Here is a 23,777-nt window from a genome sequence, read left to right on the forward strand (position 1 = left end):
TCGTACACGCGCGGCTCCGCTTCATACACCTCGTACATTGTTGAGTTGATCAAAAATGTTGTGACGTTTGGTGTTTTCACGTCAGTTTTGCCCAGCTTCACCAAAATGGGCAGAGTTGGGGCAGGATGGAAGTGTGGCACCACAGCTTGTCTAATTCATAGCGAACTGTGGCTTCCCTTACACCAGAAATCTTACTCCAGTCCGTGACTGGAGTAAGATTTGTGGCAAGGTGCACACACCACTTGTCAGAAGTGCATAATTCATGCTCCACTTAATGAATGTGGACCGTCTGACTCCAGCACGCTCCCTCATCAAGAGCAGCTTGAATATGGCCAGTCTTAATGAATCCGTGTCCTAAGTGCTTTATTAGTTAAAGAATAACCGTTGTTTTAATTTTTGTTTTGTAAATTAATATTACACATGAAAATAAGTAATTTTATAATCTTATCAGAGAAGTCTTCTTTTTCCTGCTGGATTGATCTTTCAGTCTCAATTCGCGGTAACATCTGTAAAATCTGTATTCAGTGAAGACAAACTTTCCTATTAGTGAGATAGATGACAGTTAGTGCTATTAATACTCTTTAAAGAAGGAAGGGGAGGAGCTAGCGGAAGGGGGAGGAGCTAGCGGAAGGCACAGACCTTCTGCTGCAAGTTCTCCTGAAACCACAGTTACTTCTCCATGGAAGATTGCAGCTGGTGTTTATACATAGAATCCTAGAACATTAGAATTGGAGGAACCTCCAGGGTCCTAGTGTCCAACCCCTGCTCAATGCAGGATTCACTAAAGCATCTCACACAAATGTCTGTCCAGCCTCTGTTTGAAGACTTCCATTGAAGGAGAATTCACCACCTCTCGTGGCAGCCTGTTCCATTGAAAAACGCACCAAATCTGCAGCGTGTGCACACAGCCTTGTTGTTCTTTTGGTCACAGGCAGGTCTTTGCACAGTCCTGAATGATAAGTACAGCACATACACGCTAAGGCTATGTGCCCACGTAGCAGATTTACATGCATTTTTTCTGCCAGAGAGAAGTGTTTTTTCAGCATTTTTTCAGCGTTTTTTCAAGCACTTTTCCAAGTGATTTTGAGCATCACCTGGAAAGTGCTTGACAAGTTGGTCACACAATATAAATCCATGGAACCGGCAACCGGCATGGATTTATATTGTGTGACCAACTTAGATGCTTTAAATGCTGCATCTATAGTAAAAAAAAAAAGAAGTTAAAAATAAAAAAAACCCTGTATACTCACCTCTCCAGTCTCCTCCTGGCGGCGTTCTCTCTCTTCAGCGTCCCGCGGTATACTGGCAGGACCTGCGGTGACGTCATTTAGTCAGCTGATGGTCACGTGACCATCACCTGACCTCTGACGTCAGCGGTCGAGTGACCATCAGCTGACTAAATGACGTCACCGCAGGTCCTGCCAGTACACCGCTGGACGCCGAGGAGAGAGGACGCCGCCGGGAGCAGACCGGAGAGGGGAGTATACAGGGTTTTTTATTTTTAACTTATTTATTTCTTTTTTTCACCGCTTGGTAGCCGGGATGAAGAGGAGTTGTAGTCTCTTCTTCATCCTGGGTGCCACACGCACCCCGATTACGCTGCAAATTCTCGGCCATTGAATTTAATTCAAACGCAGCAAATCCACATATACCTGCGGGTTTGCTGCTTTTCAATGGCCGCGTAATCGCGGTAGAAATGGTCATGCTGCGTTTTGCAACGCAATGCGAATTCGGCGCGCTAATTAGCGCATCATGTGCACAGCACATCCCAATTCACATTGCTTTGCATGGCAGACGGTTTTACATGGGCACATAGCCTAAGAGCGGGGAGCGGCTCTAGTGTCACCTGCTGGGATGGCACAATCACTGTCAGCAGGATACAGGGGACATTATCAGAAAGGAGGAGATGACGTCTCTGCCCTCTCGCCTATCAGAGAATAGATGGCTGTATACGGGGGGCCTTATCCTCCTCTATTACACAGCACTCAGCTCCTAAAGAGAATGATTTGACCATAATACAATATATTTGAGTGGGACCAGTGCTCCAGTTTTACGTTCATAATGTTGAATGGAGATTGATCAGTTCCAGTGTGTCTGAACAGGGTCCGAGCCCACATCTCCTGAGCTCAGGCTTTACACTGAGCATCACTGTCACGGAGGTCAGATTAGAAGGGCATGGAGCACGATGTGGATGGTTGCCTCCGTATCCGCCATTACCTGGACTGCTAGCTTTCCCTGGACACTCTGGATCAGCTCCTCCGTCTTGTCGAGACCTCTAAGGGCCGGTTCACACAAGCAGATAAAATATCATTCAGAGTTTCATCCAGAAAAGTGGGAGAATTCTTTTCTCACTTGTCGTCCATGTGCAGTCCAGATCTAATCTGGCTTTTTAACCATTTACAGTTTCCAGGGCTACAGGATTGCAATGTATCTGTAAAAAGCAGATTTTTTTCTGTACCCATAGACTTGAATGGGTGAATCTTGTCTGACGGATGAAACGAGGACATGCTGCCATTTTCTTTCTTTATTTTTTGCTCACACACAGATTCGATCAGTGACAAAAAAGAAAAATGACTCCTCTGCACTTTCCCATTGAATCCCATTGATCTGAGTGCCGTCCAATTGTTCCACAGACAACTTTCCTACTGAAAATACATTCGTGTGAACGAGTCCTAAGAAAGACATTGGAATTGGTTATTAGATGTTGACTGAAGTTTGGCTCTGAAAATGCAGGGCTCTTAAAGACGTTCTCTAATGCTTTAATGCAGATGATTTATGCATAAAATAGGTGGTCTATATCAGATCGTTGTAGGTCCGACTCTTGGCTCCCCACCAATAAGCTGTTTATAGCTCTGGCAACGGCCGGATGTAACTTGTGAACAGAGCGCACCCCAGTGGCCACTGCCTGGTGCTGCAGATCACCTCCGGTACTCCTCAATAGCTGGTCTGCACCCGGCAGCGGCCGCAGTGTACGGAGCGGTTTTGTTCCACTTTGAACATTGCCTGCATCTTGCCAGAGGTGATGACAGCTGATCATCGGGGGGCCGATGGTTGGACCCCCACCTATCTTATATTAATGACCTATCCAGTGGAGTATAAAAGTGTTTGATAAATCTTGTTTCCATCCCATTGTCTTATACAGCGTGTATCTGTGTTCTTTCTGTAACCAGATGGGCCTGACCTCTGATGGTTCTTCTAGGCTTCTATTACAGCTCTTACAGCCCCAGCATGCATCATTTGTGCTGGAGAGGAATATGAAGACGCAGGAGCAAATAGAAGAACAATTAGGAAAGCTTGGATTATTAGAAGAGCAAAAAATGCTCATAGTGGAGGTGAGCCGATTATTTTTTTTTATTTTTATTTTTTAACTTTTTTTTATATTTTTTTATTTTTAGGACATTTGTTTCCTCTCTTCAGAAAATAACAGTAGATAAGATTGATTAAAGCTTCTGGAAAGGTGTTCAATAACGTCTGATCAGGTGGCTGGTTTGTAATGGTTGTCCCATCTTACCAATCCCTCTCTTCTACCATGAATGTGACATTGTGGGATGAATATATATATATATATGTATATGTGTATGTGTGAAAAGTTGTTTGCCCCTTCCTGATTTCTCATTCTTTTGCATGTTTGTCATACTTAAATATTTCAGATCTCAAAACAAATTTTAATATTAGACAAAGATAACACAAGTAACCACAAAATGCAGTTTTTAAATGAAGATCCTAATTATTAAGGGAAAAAGAAATCCAAACCTACAGGGCCCTGTGTGAAAAAGTGATTGCCCTCTAAACCTAATAACTGGTTGAAGCACCCTCAGCAACAACAACTACAATCAAGTGTTTGGGATAATTGGCAATGAGTCTTTTACAACACTCTGGAGGAATTTTTGCCCACTCATCTTTGCAAAATTGTTGTAATTTAGCCACATTGGAGGGTTTCCAAGCATGAACCGCTTTCTTAAGGTCAGGACTTTGACTAAGCCACTGCAAAGTCTTAATTTTGTTTTCCTTAAGCCATTCAGAGGTGGACTTAATAGTGTGTTTTGGATCATTGTCCTGCAGCATAACCCAAGTGCACTTCAGCTTGAGGTCATGAACAGATGGCCGGACATTCTCTTTCAGGATTTTTTGGTTAACCAGCAGAATTCATGGTTCCATTTACCACAGCAAGTCTTCCAGGTCCTGAAGCAGCATAACAGTCCCAGACCATCAAGCTACCGCCACCATATTTTACTGTTGGTATGATGTTCCTTTTTTGAAATGCAGTGTTACTTCTACGCCAGATGTAATGGGACATACGCCTTCCAAAAAGTTCAACTTTTGTCTTGTCAGTCCACAGAGTATTCTCCCAAAAGTCTTGGCGATCATCAAGATGTTTTCTGCCAAAACTGAGATGAGCCTTTGTTCTTATTGCTCAGCAGTGGTTTTCGTCTTGGAACTCTGCTATACGTGTCATTTTTGCCCAGTCTCTTTCTTATGGTGTAGTCATGAACACTGTCCTTAACTGAGGCAAGTGAGACCTGCAGTTCTCTGGATGTTGTTGTGGGGTCTTTTGTGACCTCTTGGATGAGTCGTTGCTGCGCTCTTGGGGTAATTTTGATCAGCCGGCCACACCTAGGAAAGTTCACCATTGTTCCATATTTTCGCCTATTGTGGATAATGACTCCCACTGTGGTTCGCTGGAGTCCCAAATCTTTAGAAATGGCTTTAGAACTTTTTCCAGACTGATAGATCTCAATTACTTTGTTTCTCATTTGGTCCTGAATTTCTTTGGATCGCAGCATGATGTCTAGCTTTAGAGGATCTTTTGTTCTACTTCACTTTGTCAGGCATGTCCTATTTAAGTGATTTCTTGATTGAGAACACGTGTGGGAGTAAACAGGGCTGTGTGGGGCTACGGAAATTGAACTCAGCTTCCCAAAGATGTGACAAATTACAGTTAATTTATGTTTTAAGGAGGGAGGTGCATCACTTTTTCACACAGGGCCCTGTAGGTTTGGATTTCCTTTTCCCTTAATCATAAAAACCTTCCTTTTAAAAACTGCATTTTCTGTATACTTGTGCTATCTTTGTCTAATAGGAGTCTGCTGCTGACATTGGTATTGGGGTAATGTCCCCCAATTCTGTTAATATCCTCCATCCTGGTATGTATGGTCCCTCCTTCCTGGTTATATGTGGCTCCCATCCCATCTTGGTATACGTGGCCCTCATCCCCATCCTGGAATGCATGGCACCCCTTGATCCCCCATCCTGGTATTCATGGCACCCCTTTGATCTACCATCCTGGTATGCATGGCACCCCCTGATCCCCATCCTAGTTTTCATGGCACCCCTTGATCCCCCATCCTGCTATGCATGGCACCCCTTGATCCCCCATCCTGTTATGCATGGCATCCCTTGATCACCCATCCTGGTATGCATGACACCCCTTGATCCCCCATTCTGGTATGTATGGCACCCCTTGATCACACATCCTGGATATATACAGTAACAGACCAAAAGTTTGGACACACCTTCTCATTTAAAGATTTTTCTGTATTTTCAATGACTATGAAAATTGTACATTCACACTGAAGGCATCAAAACTATGAATTAACACATGTGGAATTATATACTTAACAAAAAGTGTGAAACAACTGAAAATATGTCTTATATTCTAGGTTATTCAAAGTAGCCACTTTTTGCTTTGATGACTGCTTTGCACACTCTTGGCATTCTCTTGATGAGCTTCAAGAGGTAGTCACCGGAAATGGTTTTCACTTCAGGTTTAATAAGTGAGATTTCTTGCCTTATTAATGGGGTTGGGACCATCAGTTTTGTTGTGCAGAAGTCTGGTGGATACACAGCTGATAGTCCTACTGAATAGAATTTGTACTATGGCAAGAAAAAAAGCAGAAAAACACGTCCCCAATATGAGACACCCATTCAGGGCCGATGTAAGGGCAGGCAGACTAGGCATCTGCCTGGGGCCTCCAGCCCGTGGCGTGCCGCTATAGGGCCCGTGAGTTCGTTCCCCCGCATTGGGCATTGAACTGTATCGGTAGCGGGGGAATGACTGTGCCTGCAGAGTGGAGCTGCTGAGACGCTCTGCAGAGCATGGAGCAGCTGGAGAACGAGGAGAGGTGAGTATTGTATGTATTTGTTTTTTATACGTGGTGACCATAATACTGCAGAACTGGGGGGCTGCATTATACTGTATGGAGTGGCTGAATTATACTCTATGGTTGGGGCCGAATTATACATTACGAGGACTATGGGTTTCATTATATTATATGTACTATATGTTTGGCTGCATTATACTATAGGGAGGCTGCATTATACTCTATTAAGGACTGAGGAGAATGCATTATACTATATGAAGGACTATGGGGAGTGCATTATACACTATGAAGAACTATGGAGAGTGCATTATACTATAGGGAGGGCTATGGGGAGTGCATTATACTATAGGGAGGGCTATAGGGAGTGCATTATACTATATGGAGGGCTATAGGGATTGCATTATACTATATGGAGGACTATGAGGTGCATTCCATTATATGGAGGACTATGGGAAGTATATTATACTATATGGAGGGCTATGGGGAGTGTATTATACTATATGGAGGACTATGAGGTGCATTCCATTATATGGAGGACTATGGGGAGTATATTATACTATATGGAGGGCTATGGGGAGTGTATTATACTATATGGAGGACTATGAGGTGCATTATACTATATGGAGGGCTATGGGGAGTGTATTATACTATATGGAGGACTATGAGGTGCATTATACTATATGGAGGGCTATGGGGAGTGTATTATACTATATGGAGGACTATGAGGTGCATTATACTATATGGGGGGCTATGGGGAGTGTATTATACTATATGGAGGGCTATGGGGAGTGTATTATACTATATGGAGGGCTATGGGGAGTGCATTATACTATATGGAGGACTATGAGGTGCATTCCATTATATGGAGGACTATGGGGAGTAAATTATACTATATGGAGGACAATGAGGTGCATTATACTATATGGAGGGCTATGGGGAGTGTATTATACTATATGGAGGGCTATGGGGAGTGTATTATACTATATGGAGGGCTATGGGAAGTGTATTATACTATATGGAGGACTATGGGGAATGTAGTATACTATATTGAGGAATATGGGCCACATTATACAATATGGAGGGCTGTGGGGCACATTATACTATATTGAGGACTATTGGGAGTGCATTATACTATATGGAGGACTATGGGGAGTATATTATACTATATGGAGGACTATGGGTAGTGCATTATACTATTTAGAGGGCTATAGGGAGTGTATTATACTATATGGAGGACTATGAAGTGCATTATACTATATGGAGGGCTATGAGGAGTGCATTATACTATATGGAGGGCTATGGGGAGTGTATTATACTATATGGCGGACTATGAGGTTCATTATACTATATGGAGGACTATGAGGTGCATTATACTATGTGGAGGGCTACGGGGAGTGTATTATACTATTTGGAGGAATATCGGTCACATTATACAATATGGAGCTCTGTGGGGCACATTATACTATATTGAAGACTTTGGGGGAGTGCATTATACTATAGGGAGTGTATTATACTATATGGAGGGCTATGGGGCAGTATATTATACTATATAGAGGGCTATGGGGCAGTGTATTATACTATATGGAGGGCTATGGGGCAGTGTATTATACTATATGGAGGGCTATGGGGCAGTGTATTATACTATATGGAGGGCTATGGGGCAGTGTATTATGCTATATGGAGGGCTATGGGGCAGTGTATTATACTATATGGAGGGCTATGGGGAGTGTACTATACTATATGGAGGACTATGAGGTGCATTATACTATATAGAGAGCTATGGGGAATGTATTTACTATATTGAGGAATATGGGCCACATTATACAATATGGAGGGCTGTGGGGCACATTATACAATATGAAAGACTATGGGGAGTGCATTATACTATATGAAGGACTATGTGGAGTATATTATACTATATGGAGGGCTATGAGGTGCATTATACTATATGGAGGACTATGAGGTGCATTATACTATATAGAGAGCTATGGGGAGTGTATTATACTATTTGGAGGAATATGGGCCACATTATACAATATGGAGGGCTGTGGGGCACATTATACAATATGGAGGACTATGGGGAGTATATTATACTATATAGAGGGTTATGGGGAGTGCATTATACTATATGGAGGGCTATCGGGAGTGTATTATACTATATGGAGGACTATGGGCCTCATTATACAATATGGGGGGTTGTGGTGCACATTATAAAATATGGAGGACTATGGCATGTATTATACTAAACAAGCAAAATGCTGCCTATTCATCGAGTAATTGGATTGTTTATGCCAGAACAAAAATCCTTGTTCTCAGCAGCACATCGCCCGGTGTAACCTGCAGATGTGCTGCTGATAACATGATGCTGTATGGGGACAGATTGATCTATTAGTGATTGTTCTGTATCCATCATTCTTCCTCAGCTGGTGTAAAGAGGTCGGGAAACAAGCGTCGAACGGCTTCAGTATTGTGGATTGCGCTCGTTTAGCGGCCTGATCTCAGCGCATGTACATACAAGCTAAATGTTTGTGTGGTGCTGTATGTCAGCATTTGGGACCCCACTTTAAACTTTTCCCCAGGGCCCCACTTTATCTAAAATCGACCCGGCACCCATTTAAATGGTTCCCGTCCGCTGCACAGACTGGGAGAGAGAGGGGAGACTATTTGTGGCTTATGTAGTGGCGCTCAGTTTTGTGGACATCGGAGGGAAAGTTTTCTTTTAATTTATGAAATTCAATTCATGTGATAAATGTAAAAAAATATTAGTAACAATTCAACTTTATTTTAATGCTTAGGTTATGGGTGAGGATCTTTTGGCAGAAAGAACAGAGGAAGGACAAACGGACACAAAAACCACTCAGACATTGGCCTCTTACATAATGCCGTCTGACGCCGAGTTCAGAGTCAAATGGTTTCAGAAAGCGACCACTTTCCTAATGAGCAGCGAGTAAAGATGATCAGCTCTCCGCCATCACTGACTGTCTGCCAACTGGAGCTCGTCCATCTCTAATCATTCCTGCTCAATGGGGGCCACAATATTTTTACTTCACAGTAATCACTGACATCTTTTCGGAGTATATTGTATACATAGTGATCTCTATACGGCTGGAGCACTTACAGTAGCCAATCAGATGGCGTGCAGGTAGCGTTGTGCGAGATCCAGTATGCCGTCCTGCTTCTATCATTAGAGGGTCCTGCTAGAGAACAGCGGCCACACTATTATACTGTGTCCAGAGTTACAGGAGTCTGTCAGATGTGGACTGCTACGTTCCAAAAAATGCTTAATGAGTTATTTTTTTTCAAACTGGATTGATATGCAAAATATTTTTAATAAAATCATTTTCGTATACTTGCAGGGTTTCTGTTTATTCAGTAATGTTGTAGCTGTTTTCTCTCATGCTGTGGATGATTGTAAATGAATACAGTTTCCTACATAATCATTGCAGCGGATCAGTTAAAAACGGGTGCCGTATGTGTTGTACCCAGGGCCGGCATCACCACCCGGGCAAGTGCCTGGGTCCTGAGCGAGCAGGGGGCCCACTCACCCTCTGGGACACCAGCACGCTATGGGGCCCATGAGTCAGCGGGGCCTGATGCCAGCGAATGGGCACTTGCACTGGGACTTCCCCAGTGCTTTAAACTGTTTGCAATACTTACCTCTCCCTGTTCCTCTGCTGCTCCTCTGTCTTCTGCGTCTTCTTACTCTGTGACATCTCAGGGCAGAGGGCGCGATGACGTCACTACAGAGCGCCCTCTGCTGAGCAGTCCCAGTGCAGAGAGTCAGAAGACGCTGATGAGACAGGCCTGCTTCCAGCAAGGAGCGGTGAGTATTTGATTTTTTTTTTTATGTTATGAGTATTATATGGGGCTCATTATCTATTGAACAATATATGGGGCCCATTATGTATGGAGTATTATATAGGGCTTATTATCTATTGAACAATATATGGGGCTCATTATGTATGTAGTATTATATGGGGCTCATTATCTATTGAACAATATATGGGGCCCATTATGTATGGAGTATTATATAGGGCCCATTATCTATGGAGCATTATATGGGGCCTATTCTTTATGGAGCAATATATTGGTCCCACTATTTATGGAGCAATATATAGGGCCCATACTGTATGGAGCAATATTTGGGCTCCATTATTCTGTATGGAGCATTATATGGTACCCATTATGTATGGAGCAATATATGGGGCTCATTTTACTTTATGGAGCAATATATGGGATCCATTATACTGAATGGAGCAATATATGGGGATCATACTGTATGGAGCATTATATACGATCCGTTATTCTGTATGGAGCAATATATGGTGCCCATAGTACTGGATGCAGGACCATGTGGTGCCCATAATACTGTATATGGAGGACCACGTGGTGCCCATAATACTGTATGGAGGACCACGTGGTGCCCATAATACTGTATATGGAGGACCATGTGGTGCCCATAATACTGTATGTGGAGGACCACGTGGTGCCCATACTACTGAAAATGGAGGACCACGTGGTGTCCATAATACTGTATATGGAGGACCACGTGGGGCCCATAATACTGTATATGGAGGACTACGTGGGGCCCATAATACTGTATATGGAGGACTACGTGGGGCCCATAATACTGTATAGAGGACTATATTGTCTGGTCTGAACTGTGCGCTGGGAGGATTCGCCGGTTTCTGAGCTGTTGTAGACTTTACAATAGATATCACTCATGTAATGTGAGAAGTCAGTGAAATCTTTAGCATTGTACTATACCTATATTTCTGTGCATCATGAATCGTGGTAGGTGTGAAAGGGGCCCACTGAGACTTTTGCCCGGGGCCCATGAAATCCTGGAGCGGCCCTGGTTGTGGCATCTATTTCTTTTTGTACTGTGTGCATGAGTTTTAATGGCGAAATTCTTTCAAAAAACAGTGGGATAAACCGTCATCTGAACTTGTCCCTTAACTTACATTGGTCTGTGAGGTGATCTGAAAGCAGAAAATCCAGTGCTGACTTCTAGAACATTTGGGGTAACTTTCCCGCATTGGTCTCTACATGATCTGTGAATTCAGGGAACTGCTAGATCTGCGGCAGATAAAAGAGGGATTATATCAAAATGACATCATGCAGACCAGCAAGTGACACATCGCTGGGATAAGGTCCTCTGCCCCGACTTGTTGCTTTTAGATTACATAGCAAAAACCTGATGACAGTTTCCCTGTAATAAAATCCCAGAGCTTCTCACATGGGAAATCCAGCGGGTGGCAGATACTGGCCTGGAATCCTGTAGATACACAGTACTGCCGTCGCCTATACACTGCATTGTGAAAGGATTTGGCCCCCTTGAACTTTTCTACCTTTTGCCACATTTCTGGCTTTAAACATAAAGATATAAAATTCTATTTTTTGGGGGAAGAATCAACAACAAGTGGGGCACAATCGTGACGTGGAATGAAATTTATTTGCTATTTTAAACTTTTTTAACAAATTAAAAACTGAAAAGTGGGGCGTGCAATATTATTCGGCCCCCTTGAGTTAATACTTTGTAGTGGTAGGGGTATGCCTCTATCAGTTTTGCACATCGAGTGGCTGAAATTCTTGCCCATACTTCCTTGCAAAACAGCTCGAGCTCATTGAGGTTGGATGGAGGGCGTTTGTGAACAGCAGTTTTCAGCTCTTTCCACAGATTCTCGTTTGGATTCAGGTCTGGACTTTGACTTGGCCATTCTAACACCTGGATATGTTTATTTTTGAACCATTCCATTGTAGATTTTGCTTTATGTTTGGGATCATTGTCTTGTTGGAAGATAAATCTCCGTCCCAGTCTCAGGTCTTTTGCAGACTCCAACAGGTTTTCTTCCAGAATGGTCCTGTATTTGGCTCCATCCATCTTCCCATCAATTTTAACCATCTTCTCTGTCCCTACTGAAGAAAAGCAGGCCCAAACCATGATGCTGCCACCACCATGTTCGACAGTGGGGATGGTGTTTTGAGGGTGATGAGCTGTGTTGCTTTTACGCCAAACATATCGTTTTGCATTGTGGCCAAAAAGTTTGATTTTGGTTTCATCTGACCAGAGCACCTTATTCCACATGTTTAGTGTGTCTCCCAGATGGCTTGTGGCAAACTTCAAACGAGACTTTTTATAGATATCTTTGAGAAATGGCTTTCTTCTTGCCATTCTTCCATAAAGCCCAGATTTGTGCAGTGTATAACTGATTGTTGTCCTATGGACAGACTAACCCACCTCAGCTCTAGATCTCTGCAGTTCATCCAGAGTGATCATGGGCCTTTTGGCGGCATCTCTGATCAGTCTTCTCCTTGTTCGAGATGAAAGTTTAGAGCAGTGTTTCCCATACTCCAGTCCTCACAGACCCCACAGGTCATGTTTTCAGGATTTCCATAGTATTGCACAGGTGAGAAAATTCCTGATGCCTTGATGATACTTCCATCACCTATGCAATACTAAGGAAATCCTGAAAACATGACCTGTGGTGGTCCGTGAGGACTGGAGTTTGGGAAACACTGGTTTAGAGGGACGGCCGGGTCTTGTTAGATTAGCATTGGTCTGATACTCCTTCCATTTCAATATGATCGCTTGCACAGTGCTCCTTGAGATGTTTAAAACTTGGGAAATCTTTTTGTATCCAAATCCGGCTTTGAACTTCGCCACAACAGTATCTCGGACCTGCCTGGTGTGTTCCTTGGTCTTCATGGTGCTCTCTGCACTTGAAACAGAACCCTGAGACTATCACAGAGCAGGTGCATTTATACAGAGACTTGATTACACACAGGTGGATTCTAGTTATCGTTACCAGTCATTTAGGACAACATTGGATCAGTGGATTCTAGTTATCGTTACCAGTCATTTAGGACAACATTGGATCATTCAGAGATCCTCACTGAACTTCTGGAGTGAGTTTGCTGCACTGAAAGTAAAGGGGCCGAATAATATTGCACGCCCCACTTTTCATTTTTTATTTTTAAGTTTAAAATATCCAATAAATTTCATTCCCACTTGTTGATTCTTCCCCAAAAAATGTGAATTTTATATCTTTATGTTTGAAGCCAGAAATGTGGCAAAAGGTGGAAAAGTTCAAGGGGGCCAAATCCTTTCACAATGCACTGTATCTACCACTCGCTGACCTCCCTCTGTGAGAAGCTGATGGTTATTAATGATGGAATACAATGTTTTATTATAGCGGTGAGTGCTGCATTCACTTCTTACACTCATTCATGTGGATTTGTCTGATTAGTGACCTGCACCAGCTTATATCATGGGGCTGCTCAGAGTATAAAAATTTACCAAAAAGGTGTGTTCTGTTTATTTTCTTTTGGTTTCCATTTTTTTTTACTTTTCTTCTTTTTTTTCTTTACGTGGATCTGTAAAAAATAAATAAATAAAAAATAAAATATAGTCAACCTCTGGTATGCTCTACTACCATGAGATCCCCATAATAAAGGCAGAATTTAATAAAGGGTTACACATTTATCCAAGACATTGAAAGTTATGGTTAAAAAGGTAAAAAGACTTTTCTTTTTTTGCAGCAAAATTGGCTACAATTGCCCAGACAGGTTATATTTGTCCACAGCGTCGGACTGGGGAGACTGGGGCCCACCCTACAGCTAGATGCAGATACCTGTTAGCCGTTATCCCCGTTATAGTGGGACCTCGACTGTAAAACACAGGCGGCTCCTGCACATCTACTGTGCGCACAGCACAACTGGGATGGACAATTACGGTAGTTTGCATTAAAGGGCTTCTTTGGTGAAAACAAGTTATCACCGATCCATGGGCTCCTCAGGATTGGTGATAACTTAATGATCGTTTGGGTCCGACCATTGGAAACTGCACTGATCAGAATTGGGAAGTTTTATCCCTGACAGGACACTTTTATCCCCATTTTAAAATGCAGCGGCAGGTGGGATGTCTGACCGCAGATTCATTCATTCTCTTTGGGGCTTCCAGAAAAAAACAAGAGCAGCGCTCGCAGCCATTGAGGAAATCAATGGATCAGTGGTGAAGTCGTACATGCTGCTCCAGTCTAATGGGGAGAAAAGCTCCACATTCTACTAATCGGTGCGGGTCCCAGCAGTCAGACCCCCACCAATCAATACCTTATCACTTATCCTTTGGAAAGGTGATTACTTGTTTTCACAGTAGAATTCCTGTAAGTGCATCTTGTTCCAAGTATTTAATCACAAATCTAAATAAAGATTATTCTCCTAATATCAGAGAGAACAATTGACTGCTGTACACAACACACTCCACTTTTTCAAGACCAATAATACCACATTCAAGGGAGAACTAAAGTGACACTGTGACCAGACCACATATTACCAGCATAAAGCGACCGAATAATCCCACGTAGAAGGGAGAAATACAGCCACACCGTGACCAGACCACATATTACCACCACATAGTGACCGAATAATACCACATATTGTATAAGGGACAAATATTGCCACACCATGATCAGACCAGATTTTAGCAGCATATAGCGACCAAATTATTCCACATAGAAGGGAGAACTACCGTCACACCGTGAGCAGACCACATATGACCACCACATAGTGACCGAACAATACCACATATTGTATAAGGGACAAATATCGCCACACCATGACCAGACCAGATTTTAGCAGCATATAGCGACCAAATTATTCCACATAGAAGGGAGAACTACCGTCACACCGTGAGCAGACCACATATGACCACCACATAGTGACCGAACAATACCTCATACTGTAAAAGGGAGAAATATCGCCACACCATGACCAGACCAGATATTACCAACATATAGCGACCAAATAATTCCACATACAAAGGAGAAATACCACCACACCATGTCCACACCACATAGTGACCAAATAATAACACATACAGGGATAAATACCACACCATGACCGGACCAGATATTACAACATAGTGACCGAATATTACAATACTGATCATTAATGAAATGTCCTCGGATGCACATTCAGTTGAAACCAGTGGGCCCCCTCTACGTCCTGCTCAGGGTCCTGCCAAGGACCCTGGCCCACCGGATAATCGTCCAGTGTCCCGGTGCTCCAGTCAGACCCTGTTTGCCCACCAAACTCATCCATTTAAATGTCTGATTTTAGAGTTTGCATTGTGTTCCTTTTCTTAGCTTATAAAAACATAATAATTATAGTCTATGGACCTTTTCTGATGCTGATGGTTCACAAAAGAAATTTGAGACATGTTTGATTGTAATCTGATTTGCAGATAAAACTGGCCCATTCAAATGATTGGATTGACAAAAAAAGATCCATTTGCATCCTTGTTCTGTATGTTTTTCACTGACTAATGTTAGAAGTTTGTAAATCTTCATCACTTTTTTTCTCTCATCAATAGGTGGCAGAAAATGTCATTTTACAACATGAGGAGAGAAAACTTCATTCCATCACTTTACCTGATGGGCCCATGCAGGGTCGGACTGGCCTGGTGTGATAAATTCCCGGTGGGCCCCGATGAGAGAGTGAGAGAATTGGTAGCGGGGGCTCTTAAAAAGTGCGGACCCTTTAAAAGCGCAGCCGAAGGAAATGTAGCGTCGCGTGCGGCGCTCATACTATTCAGTGGTGACAGCGGGTGACGCGCATAGTCACATGACAGGAGGACGTGATCTTGGTGGGCGGTGACACGCACCGCGCTCTGCTTTCCCGCTGGTGGCTGGCAGTTGTGTGGTGTCAGGTGACACGCTGACGTCACGCTCTCCTCTCCCTGCTCCCCTGCCGGTTTTTGATACGCCGACGCCGCGCTCTGCTCTCCAGTCCCGGCTCCTGCTCCCTTGGAATTGGCCTTGTAACACCGGCTCCCGTCCGGGTATGTAACACCGCACCAGCACCGCGCACCGCCCTCTTCTCTCCTGCTCTCTTGGCCTTTTAAGCCGGCTCCTGGGCTGAGTATGCGGTGACCTGCACTCTGCTCTCTCACCATCACCCTGGAAACAAGGCTGCCGGCCCCGGCTACAGCTCTCCCTGCTTCAACTTCAAGTCAAGTGCAATAGCCACATTTTTCTGGGTGAGTGTTCCCAGCATTGGTCATCATCCATATATGGAGGGGTCGCAGGCTGGTCACATGGGGACATGGATGGAGACATGGGGCTGAAGGGGGGGCTGGATGGACCCGTGGGGACATGTATGGAGACATGGGGCTAAAGGGGGGGGGTCTGGCTGGACCCGTGGAGACATGGGGCTGAAGGGGGAGCTGGTTGGACCCGTGGGGACATGGATGGAGACATGGGGCTGAAGGGGGGGCTGGTTGCACCCGTGGGGACATGGATGGAGACATGGGGCTGAAGGGGGGCTGGCTGGACCCATGGGGACATGGGGCTGAAGGGGGGGCTGGCTGGACCCATGGGGACATGGGGCTGAAGGGGGGGCTGGCTGGACCCATGGGGACATGGGGCTGAAGGGGGGGCTGGCTGGACCCATGGGGACATGGGGCTGAAGGGGAGGCTGGCTGGACCCATGGGGACATGGGGCTGAAGGGGGGGCTGGCTGGACCCATGGGGACATGGGGCTGAAGGGGGGGCTGGCTGGACCCATGGGGACATGGGGCTGAAGGGGGGGCTGGCTGGACCCATGGGGACAGACATGGGGCTGAAGGGGGGGCTGGCTGGACCCATGGGGACATGGATGGAGACATGGGGCTGAAGGGGGGGCTGGCTGGACCCATGGGGACATGGATGGAGACATGGGGCTGAAGGGGGGGCTGGCTGGACCCATGGGGACATGGATGGAGACATGGGGCTGAAGGGGGGGCTGGCTGGACCCATGGGGCCATGGATGGAGACATGGGGCTGAAGGGGGGGCTGGCTGGACCCATGGGGCCATGGATGGAGACATGGGGCTGAAGGGGGGGCTGGCTGGACCCATGGGGCCATGGATGGAGACATGGGGCTGAAGGGGGGGCTGGCTGGACCCATGGGGCCATGGATGGAGACATGGGGCTGAAGGGGGGGCTGGCTGGACCCATGGGGCCATGGATGGAGACATGGGGCTGAAGGGGGGGCTGGCTGGACCCATGGGGCCATGGATGGAGACATGGGGCTGAAGGGGGGGCTGGCTGGACCCATGGGGCCATGGATGGAGACATGGGGCTGAAGGGGGGGCTGGCTGGACCCATGGGGCCATGGATGGAGACATGGGGCTGAAGGGGGGGCTGGCTGGACCCATGGGGCCATGGATGGAGACATGGGGCTGAAGGGGGGGCTGGCTGGACCCATGGGGCCATGGATGGAGACATGGGGCTGAAGGGGGGGCTGGCTGGACCCGTGGGGCCATGGATGGAGACATGGGGCTGAAGGGGGGGCTGGCTGGACCCGTGGGGCCATGGATGGAGACATGGGGCTGAAGGGGGGGCTGGCTGGACCCGTGGGGACATGGATGGAGACATGGGGCTGAAGGGGGGGCTGGCTGGACCCGTGGGGACATGGATGGAGACATGGGGCTGAAGGGGGGGCTGGCTGGACGCGTGGGGACATGGATGGAGACATGGGGCTGAAGGGGGGGCTGGCTGGACGCGTGGGGACATGGATGGAGGCACGGGGCTGAAGGGGGGGCTGGCTGGACGCATGGGGGGACTTATGGATGGAGGCACGGGGCTGAAGAGGGGGCTGGCTGGACGCATGGGGAGACACATGGAGGTGAAGGTGGCCAAGTTGGGGACCTGGATGGACACATGGAGGTGAAGGGCGGCAAGCTGGACACATGGGGACCTGGATAGATATATGGGGTGGGGTGGGATGCATATATGGGGGGGACAGGGTGGACACATGGAGGCCCGGATGGATATATGGGAGGGGCAGGCTGGACACATGGAGACCAGAATGGATATATGGGTGGGGGGGGGGTCAGGATGGATAGATGGGTGGCCTCGCTGGACAAGGGACTTTATTACTGTTTAGTGGCCAGATTGAGGAACTTTATTAGTTTATGATGGCGAGTGGGGAACATTATTACTTTAAAGTCCAATTAGGGACATTATTACTTCTGTAATATAATTTACTTTTTAGGAAACTGTTTTCCATAAGAGGGGACAAAAGGGGGGTCCTGTTACTGTGCAGGGCGCCACTATGTCGCTTTATTTCTTCAACTGGTGTAGTGTAGAAGCCTGGGGAAAAGTGGGAATGTGCTCTAAAAGAGATCAGTTATTGATAACTGTGTGTTATTTTCTGCAGAGATGATTCCTCGCTGGAAGAAGTGATGGCGGACTGTGCCAGATGAAGAAAAGCGAAGATGAAGAACTTCACCTAGAGACATCACTGGTGAGTCAGTGTATTACTGTACACTTACACTATATAGTATATTCAGAGCTCCTGTGTATGTCACTGGTGACCAGTGTATTACCTATACACTATATACAGAGCTCCTGTGTATAATGTCATCGGTAATCACTGTATTACCTGTACACTATATACAGAGCTCCTGTGTATAATGTCACCGGTGATCACTGTATTACCTGTACACTATATACAGAGCTCCTGTGTATAATGTCACCGGTGATCACTGTATTACCTGTACACTGACACTATATACAGAGCTCATATGTATAGTGACAGTGTTGTTAGTATTGTGGTTTGTATTCCTGATCAGTATTGTAGTATTTGGTCACTATGTGGTGGTAATATGTGGTCTGGTCATGGTGTGGCGATATTTGTCCCTTTTGTATGTGGTATTATTGGTGTTATTATAGTGGATTATGTTGTGTATGGCGGTCATTTGTTCTCGCTGAGATTAACTAGGAAAAGATTTTTTTCCATGAGGCCACGGCTTCACTATCAGTATTTGGTCAGTATTGTTTCTCAGTAGTGAGAGGCAAAAGCAGGAGTGGGTGATAAATCCAGAATTGGTGACTTGTTTCTATTATTCTCTTTCTCTGATTGTTCCTCACCTGGTTTTGGCTCCCACTCCTGAGAATAATCCTGACTGAATACTGATAGTGGGGCTGTGGCCTTAGAGATGAAATACTTGGAGCAGAGCGTCAGAGATGCACTTACAGGGGTTCTCCGGTGAAAACAAGTCATCATCTCTCCACAGGATAAGTGATAACTTATTGATTGGTGGAGGTCTGACTACTGGGACCTGCACCGATCGGCAGAATGTGGAGCTTTTCTCCCCATTAGACTGGAGCTCATGTGCGACTCGACCACTGATCCATTCATTCCCTCAGAGGCTGCGAGCGCTGCTCTTGTTTTTTTCTGGAAGCCCCAAAGAGAATGAATGGATCTGCGGTCAGACATCCCACCTGCCGCTGCATTTTAAAATGGGGATAAAAGTGTCCTGTCAGGGATAAAACTTCCCAATTCTGATCAGTGCAGTTTCCAATGGTCGGACCCAAACGATCATTAAGTTATCACCAATCCTGAGGAGCCCATGGATCGGTGATAACTTGTTTTCACCAAAGAAGCCCTTTTTTGGAAGCCCCCAAGAGAACGAATGAGGCTGTGGTCATACGTCCCACCTGTCGCTGCATTGTAAAATGGGGATAAGTGTCCTGTCAGGGATAAAACTTCCCCATTCTTCCAATCAATAAGTGATCACCTATCCTGTGTAGCCCATGAATCTGTGATCACTTGTTTTAACCACAGAAGCTCTTTCATGCAAACTCCAGAAATTGTCCGTCCCTGTTCTAGTCTGTGCACAGTAGATGTGAGGAGCCGCCGGTCACTGCTCCACTATAACAGGGAGAGCAGAGAAAAGACATCTGCATATTGCTGTAGGTGGCCCCTAGAGTCAATGTCCCCTGTGGCCCCAGACGCCCCAGTCCGACCCTGCTGACATCTGATTAAGGCCTAAGGCCCCGTTCACATGTCAGGTTTTAATCAGTGTTTTTTTTCTCATTTTCATCTGATTTTGGTCAGTGTGGCAGTTTTTCTCCTCAGTGGGGCATATTTTTTTATATGTAAAGTAAAAAGCTAAAGGTTTCCTAGCCTCGCTTGCCCGGCCTATAGACACTGGAGAACAGGCAGTACAGGCAACATGGTTGGTTCTGGCCATTTTTCTGACAGACTCATTGACTTCAATAGATGATCTTTATCTACAAATCGGATGAAAATCGGACCGGTCTCAGTTCTGATTTACAGATCAATCGTCCACAAAAAATAGAGCTGTAAACCTGTCCCCGGTCTATAACGGAGCATATTCTACCTGTTAGAGAAATAACCAGACGTGAAAAGAGCCATGTGCTATTCTTACAGGGAAGGGGCCACCATTTTATGTTTTGTATTAATAATTATTGATTATGTAATCAATTATTTTTAATACAAAATTAAATGTCCGACTTTATTAGTTTTTTAGTTATTTATGCTGACATTGGCCACTGGGGGCTGCCATTTTTATTTGGGGGGGGGTGTAAAAAGTGCTCTTACACACCTCATTTACAGCAGCCCTGGCCATAAGAGACAGTAGTCTGTCACCGACCCCATCTCTAACATTAGAGGCCGCTCCTCCTGCCTCTAGCTGTGACCTGGGCACGCCCCCTTGGCTGTTCAGGTCGCAGCCGTGGGAGGAGATTGCAGCCATCTTTGTGGAGCCTGCAGTGTAAGCTGTACATTCCCCCTGTCGTCGCACGCACTGCTCAGTCAGAGCGTGCCATGACAGGAGCTGCCGGGGAGGAAATGCCTGGGAGTGGACGTCTCGAGTGAGTATCTGCGGCGGCGCCGTGCGGTGATCTCAGCTTCTCTGCTGTTATCACTGCCGACATCTTCAGGCAACACAGACACAGCGCTGCGTGGGAACGTGGAAGGTGAGTAGAAGCGTTTATTGTTTTTTTTTTTTCTCCTTTGCATTGAATATATGGGGGCATAAACCCACCAGGATGGAGGAGGAGTCATAAACCCACCAGGATGGAGGAGGAATCATATACCCACCAGGATGGAGGGGGGGCATATATCCACCAGGATGGATGGAGGGGGGGCATATACCCACCATGATGGATGTAGGGGGGGGGCACATACCCACTAGGATGGATGGAGGGGGGGCATATACCCACCAGTATGGAGGGGGGGATATACCCACCAGGATGGATGGATGGAGGGGGGCATATACTGACCGGGATGGATGGAGGGGCATATACACTTACCCAGGATGGATGGATGGAGGGGTATATACACCTACCCAGGATGGATGGATGGAGGGGCATATACACCTACCCAGGATGGATGGATGGAAGGGTATATACACCTACCCAGGATGGATGGATGGAGGGGCATTTACACCTACCCAGGATGGATGGATGGATGGAAAGGCATTTACACCTACCCAGGATGGATGGATGGGCATTTACACCTACCCAGGATGGATGGAGGGGCATATACACTTACCCAGGAAAGATGGAGGGGCAGATACTCCTACCCAGGATGGATGGAGGGGCATATACACCTATCCAGGATGGATGGATGGAGGGGCATTTACACCTACCCAGGATGGATGGAAGGAGGGGCATTTACACCTACCCAGGATGAATGGATGGAGGGGCATTTACACCTACCATGGATGGAAGGATGGAGGGGCATTTACACCTACCCAGGATGGATAGATGGATGGAGGGGCATTTACACCTACCCAGGAGGGATGGATGGATGGAGGGGCATTTACACCTAGCCAGGATGGATGGATGGAGGGGCATATACAGTATAGACCAAAAGTTTGGACACACCTTCTCATTTAAAGATTTTTCTGTATTTTCATGACTATGAAAATTGTACATTCACACTGAAGGCATCAAAACTATGAATTAACACATGTGGAATTATATACTTTACAAAAAAGTGTGAAACAACTGAAAATATGTCTTATATTCTAGGTTCTTCAAAGTAGCCACCTTTTGCTTTGATGACTGCTTTGCACACTCTTGGCATTCTCTTGATGAACTTCAAGAGGTAGTCACCAGAAATGGTCTTCACTTCACAGGTGTGCCCTGTCAGGTTTAATAAGTGGGATTTCCTGCCTTATAAATGGGGTTGGGACCATCAGTTGTGTTGTGCAGAAGTCAGGTGGATACACAGCTGACAGTCCTACTGAATAGACTGTTAGAATTTGTATTATGGCAAGAAAAAAGCAGCTATGTAAAGAAAAACGAGTGGCCATCATTACTTTAAGAACTGAAGGTCAGTCAGTCCAAAAAATTGGGCAAACTTTGAAAGTGTCCCCAAGTGCAGTTGCAAAAACCATCAAGCGCTACAAAGAAACTGGCTCACATGAGGACCGCCCAAGGAAAGGAAGACCAAGAGTCACCTCTGCTTCTGAGGATAAGTTTATCCCAGTCACCAGCCTCAGAAATCGCAGTTTAACAGCAGCTCAGATTAGAGACCAGGTCAATGCCACACAGAGTTCTAGCAGCAGACACATCTCTTCAACAACTGTTAAAAGGATACTTTGTGCAGCAGGCCTTCATGGTAAAATAGCTGCTAGGAAACCACTGCTAAGGACAGGAAACAAGCAGAAGAGACTTGTTTGGGCTAAAGAACACAAGGAATGGACATTAGACCAGTGGAAATCTGTGCTTTGGTCTGATGAGTCCAAATTTGAGATCTTTGGTTCCAACCACCGTGTCTTTGTGCGTCGCAGAAAAGGTGAACGGATGGACTCTACATGCCTGGTTCCCACCGTGAAGCATGGAAGAGGAGGTGTGATGGTGTGGGGGTGCTTTGCTGGTGAGACTGTTGGGCATTTATTCAAAATTGAAGGCATACTGAACCAGCATGGCTACCACAGCATCTGGCAGTGGCATGCTATTCCATCCGGTTTGCGTTTAGTTGGACCATCATTTATTTTTCAACAGGACAACAGGCTGTGTTAGGGCTATTTGACCAAGAAGGAGAGTGATGGGGTGCTACGCCAGATGACCTGGCCTCCACAGTCATCAGACCTGAACCCAATCCAGATTGTTTGGGGTGAGCTGGACCGCAGAGTGAAGGCAAAAGGGCCAACAAGTGCTAAGCATCTCTGGGAACTCCTTCAAGATTGTTGGAAGACCATTTCCGGTGACTACCTCTTGAAGCTCATCAATAGAATGCCAAGAGTGTGCAAAGCAGTCATCAAAGCAAAAGGTGGCTACTTTGAAGAACCTAGAATATAAGACATATTTTCAGTTGTTTCACACTTTTTTGTAAAGTATATAATTCCACATGTGTTAATTCATAGTTTTGATGCCTTCAGTATGAATGTACAATTTTCATAGTCATGAAAATACAGAAAAATCTTTAAATGAGAAGGTGTGTCCAAACTTTTGGTCTGTACTGTACACCTACCCAGGATTGATGGAGGGGCATCTACACCTGCCCAGGATGGATGGATGGAGAGGCATCTACGCCTACTCAGAATGGATGGATGGATGTAGGGGCATATACATCTACCCAGGATGGATGGATGGAGGGGCATATACATCTACCCAGGATGGATGGATGGAGGGGCATTTACACCTACCCAGGATGGATGGATGGAGGGGCATTTACACCTACCCAGGATGGATGGATGGAGGGGCATTTACACCTACCCAGGATGGATGGATGGAGGGGCATTTACACCTACCCAGGATGGATGGATGGAGGGGCATTTACAACTACCCAGGATGGATGGATGGGCATTTACACCTAGCCAGGATGGATGGATGAAGGGGCATATACATTTACCCAGGATGGATGGATGGAGGGG

The 23,777-nt window shown here is 45.8% G+C and overlaps 1 protein-coding gene across 1 annotated transcript in view; it reads left to right on the plus strand.

Moving 5' to 3' along the window:
• Nucleotides 1–15,838: 15,838 nt before the first annotated feature.
• The window catches only part of LOC141193547 (isovaleryl-CoA dehydrogenase, mitochondrial-like), a 41,642-nt gene continuing 33,703 nt past the window's right edge, over nucleotides 15,839–23,777 (plus strand). Inside the window, exons 1-2 of the mRNA XM_073662145.1 lie at nucleotides 15,839–16,140; nucleotides 18,302–18,388. Of these exons, the coding sequence (XP_073518246.1) occupies nucleotides 18,344–18,388 (45 nt within the window). The 5' untranslated portion in view covers nucleotides 15,839–16,140; nucleotides 18,302–18,343. The remainder of the gene's footprint in view (nucleotides 16,141–18,301; nucleotides 18,389–23,777) is intronic.

Source organism: Phyllobates terribilis, unplaced genomic scaffold, assembly GCF_046119375.1.
Source record: "Phyllobates terribilis strain yellow unplaced genomic scaffold, ASM4611937v1 Scaffold_66__1_contigs__length_7565176, whole genome shotgun sequence".
Taxonomy (NCBI): Eukaryota; Metazoa; Chordata; class Amphibia; order Anura; family Dendrobatidae; genus Phyllobates; species Phyllobates terribilis.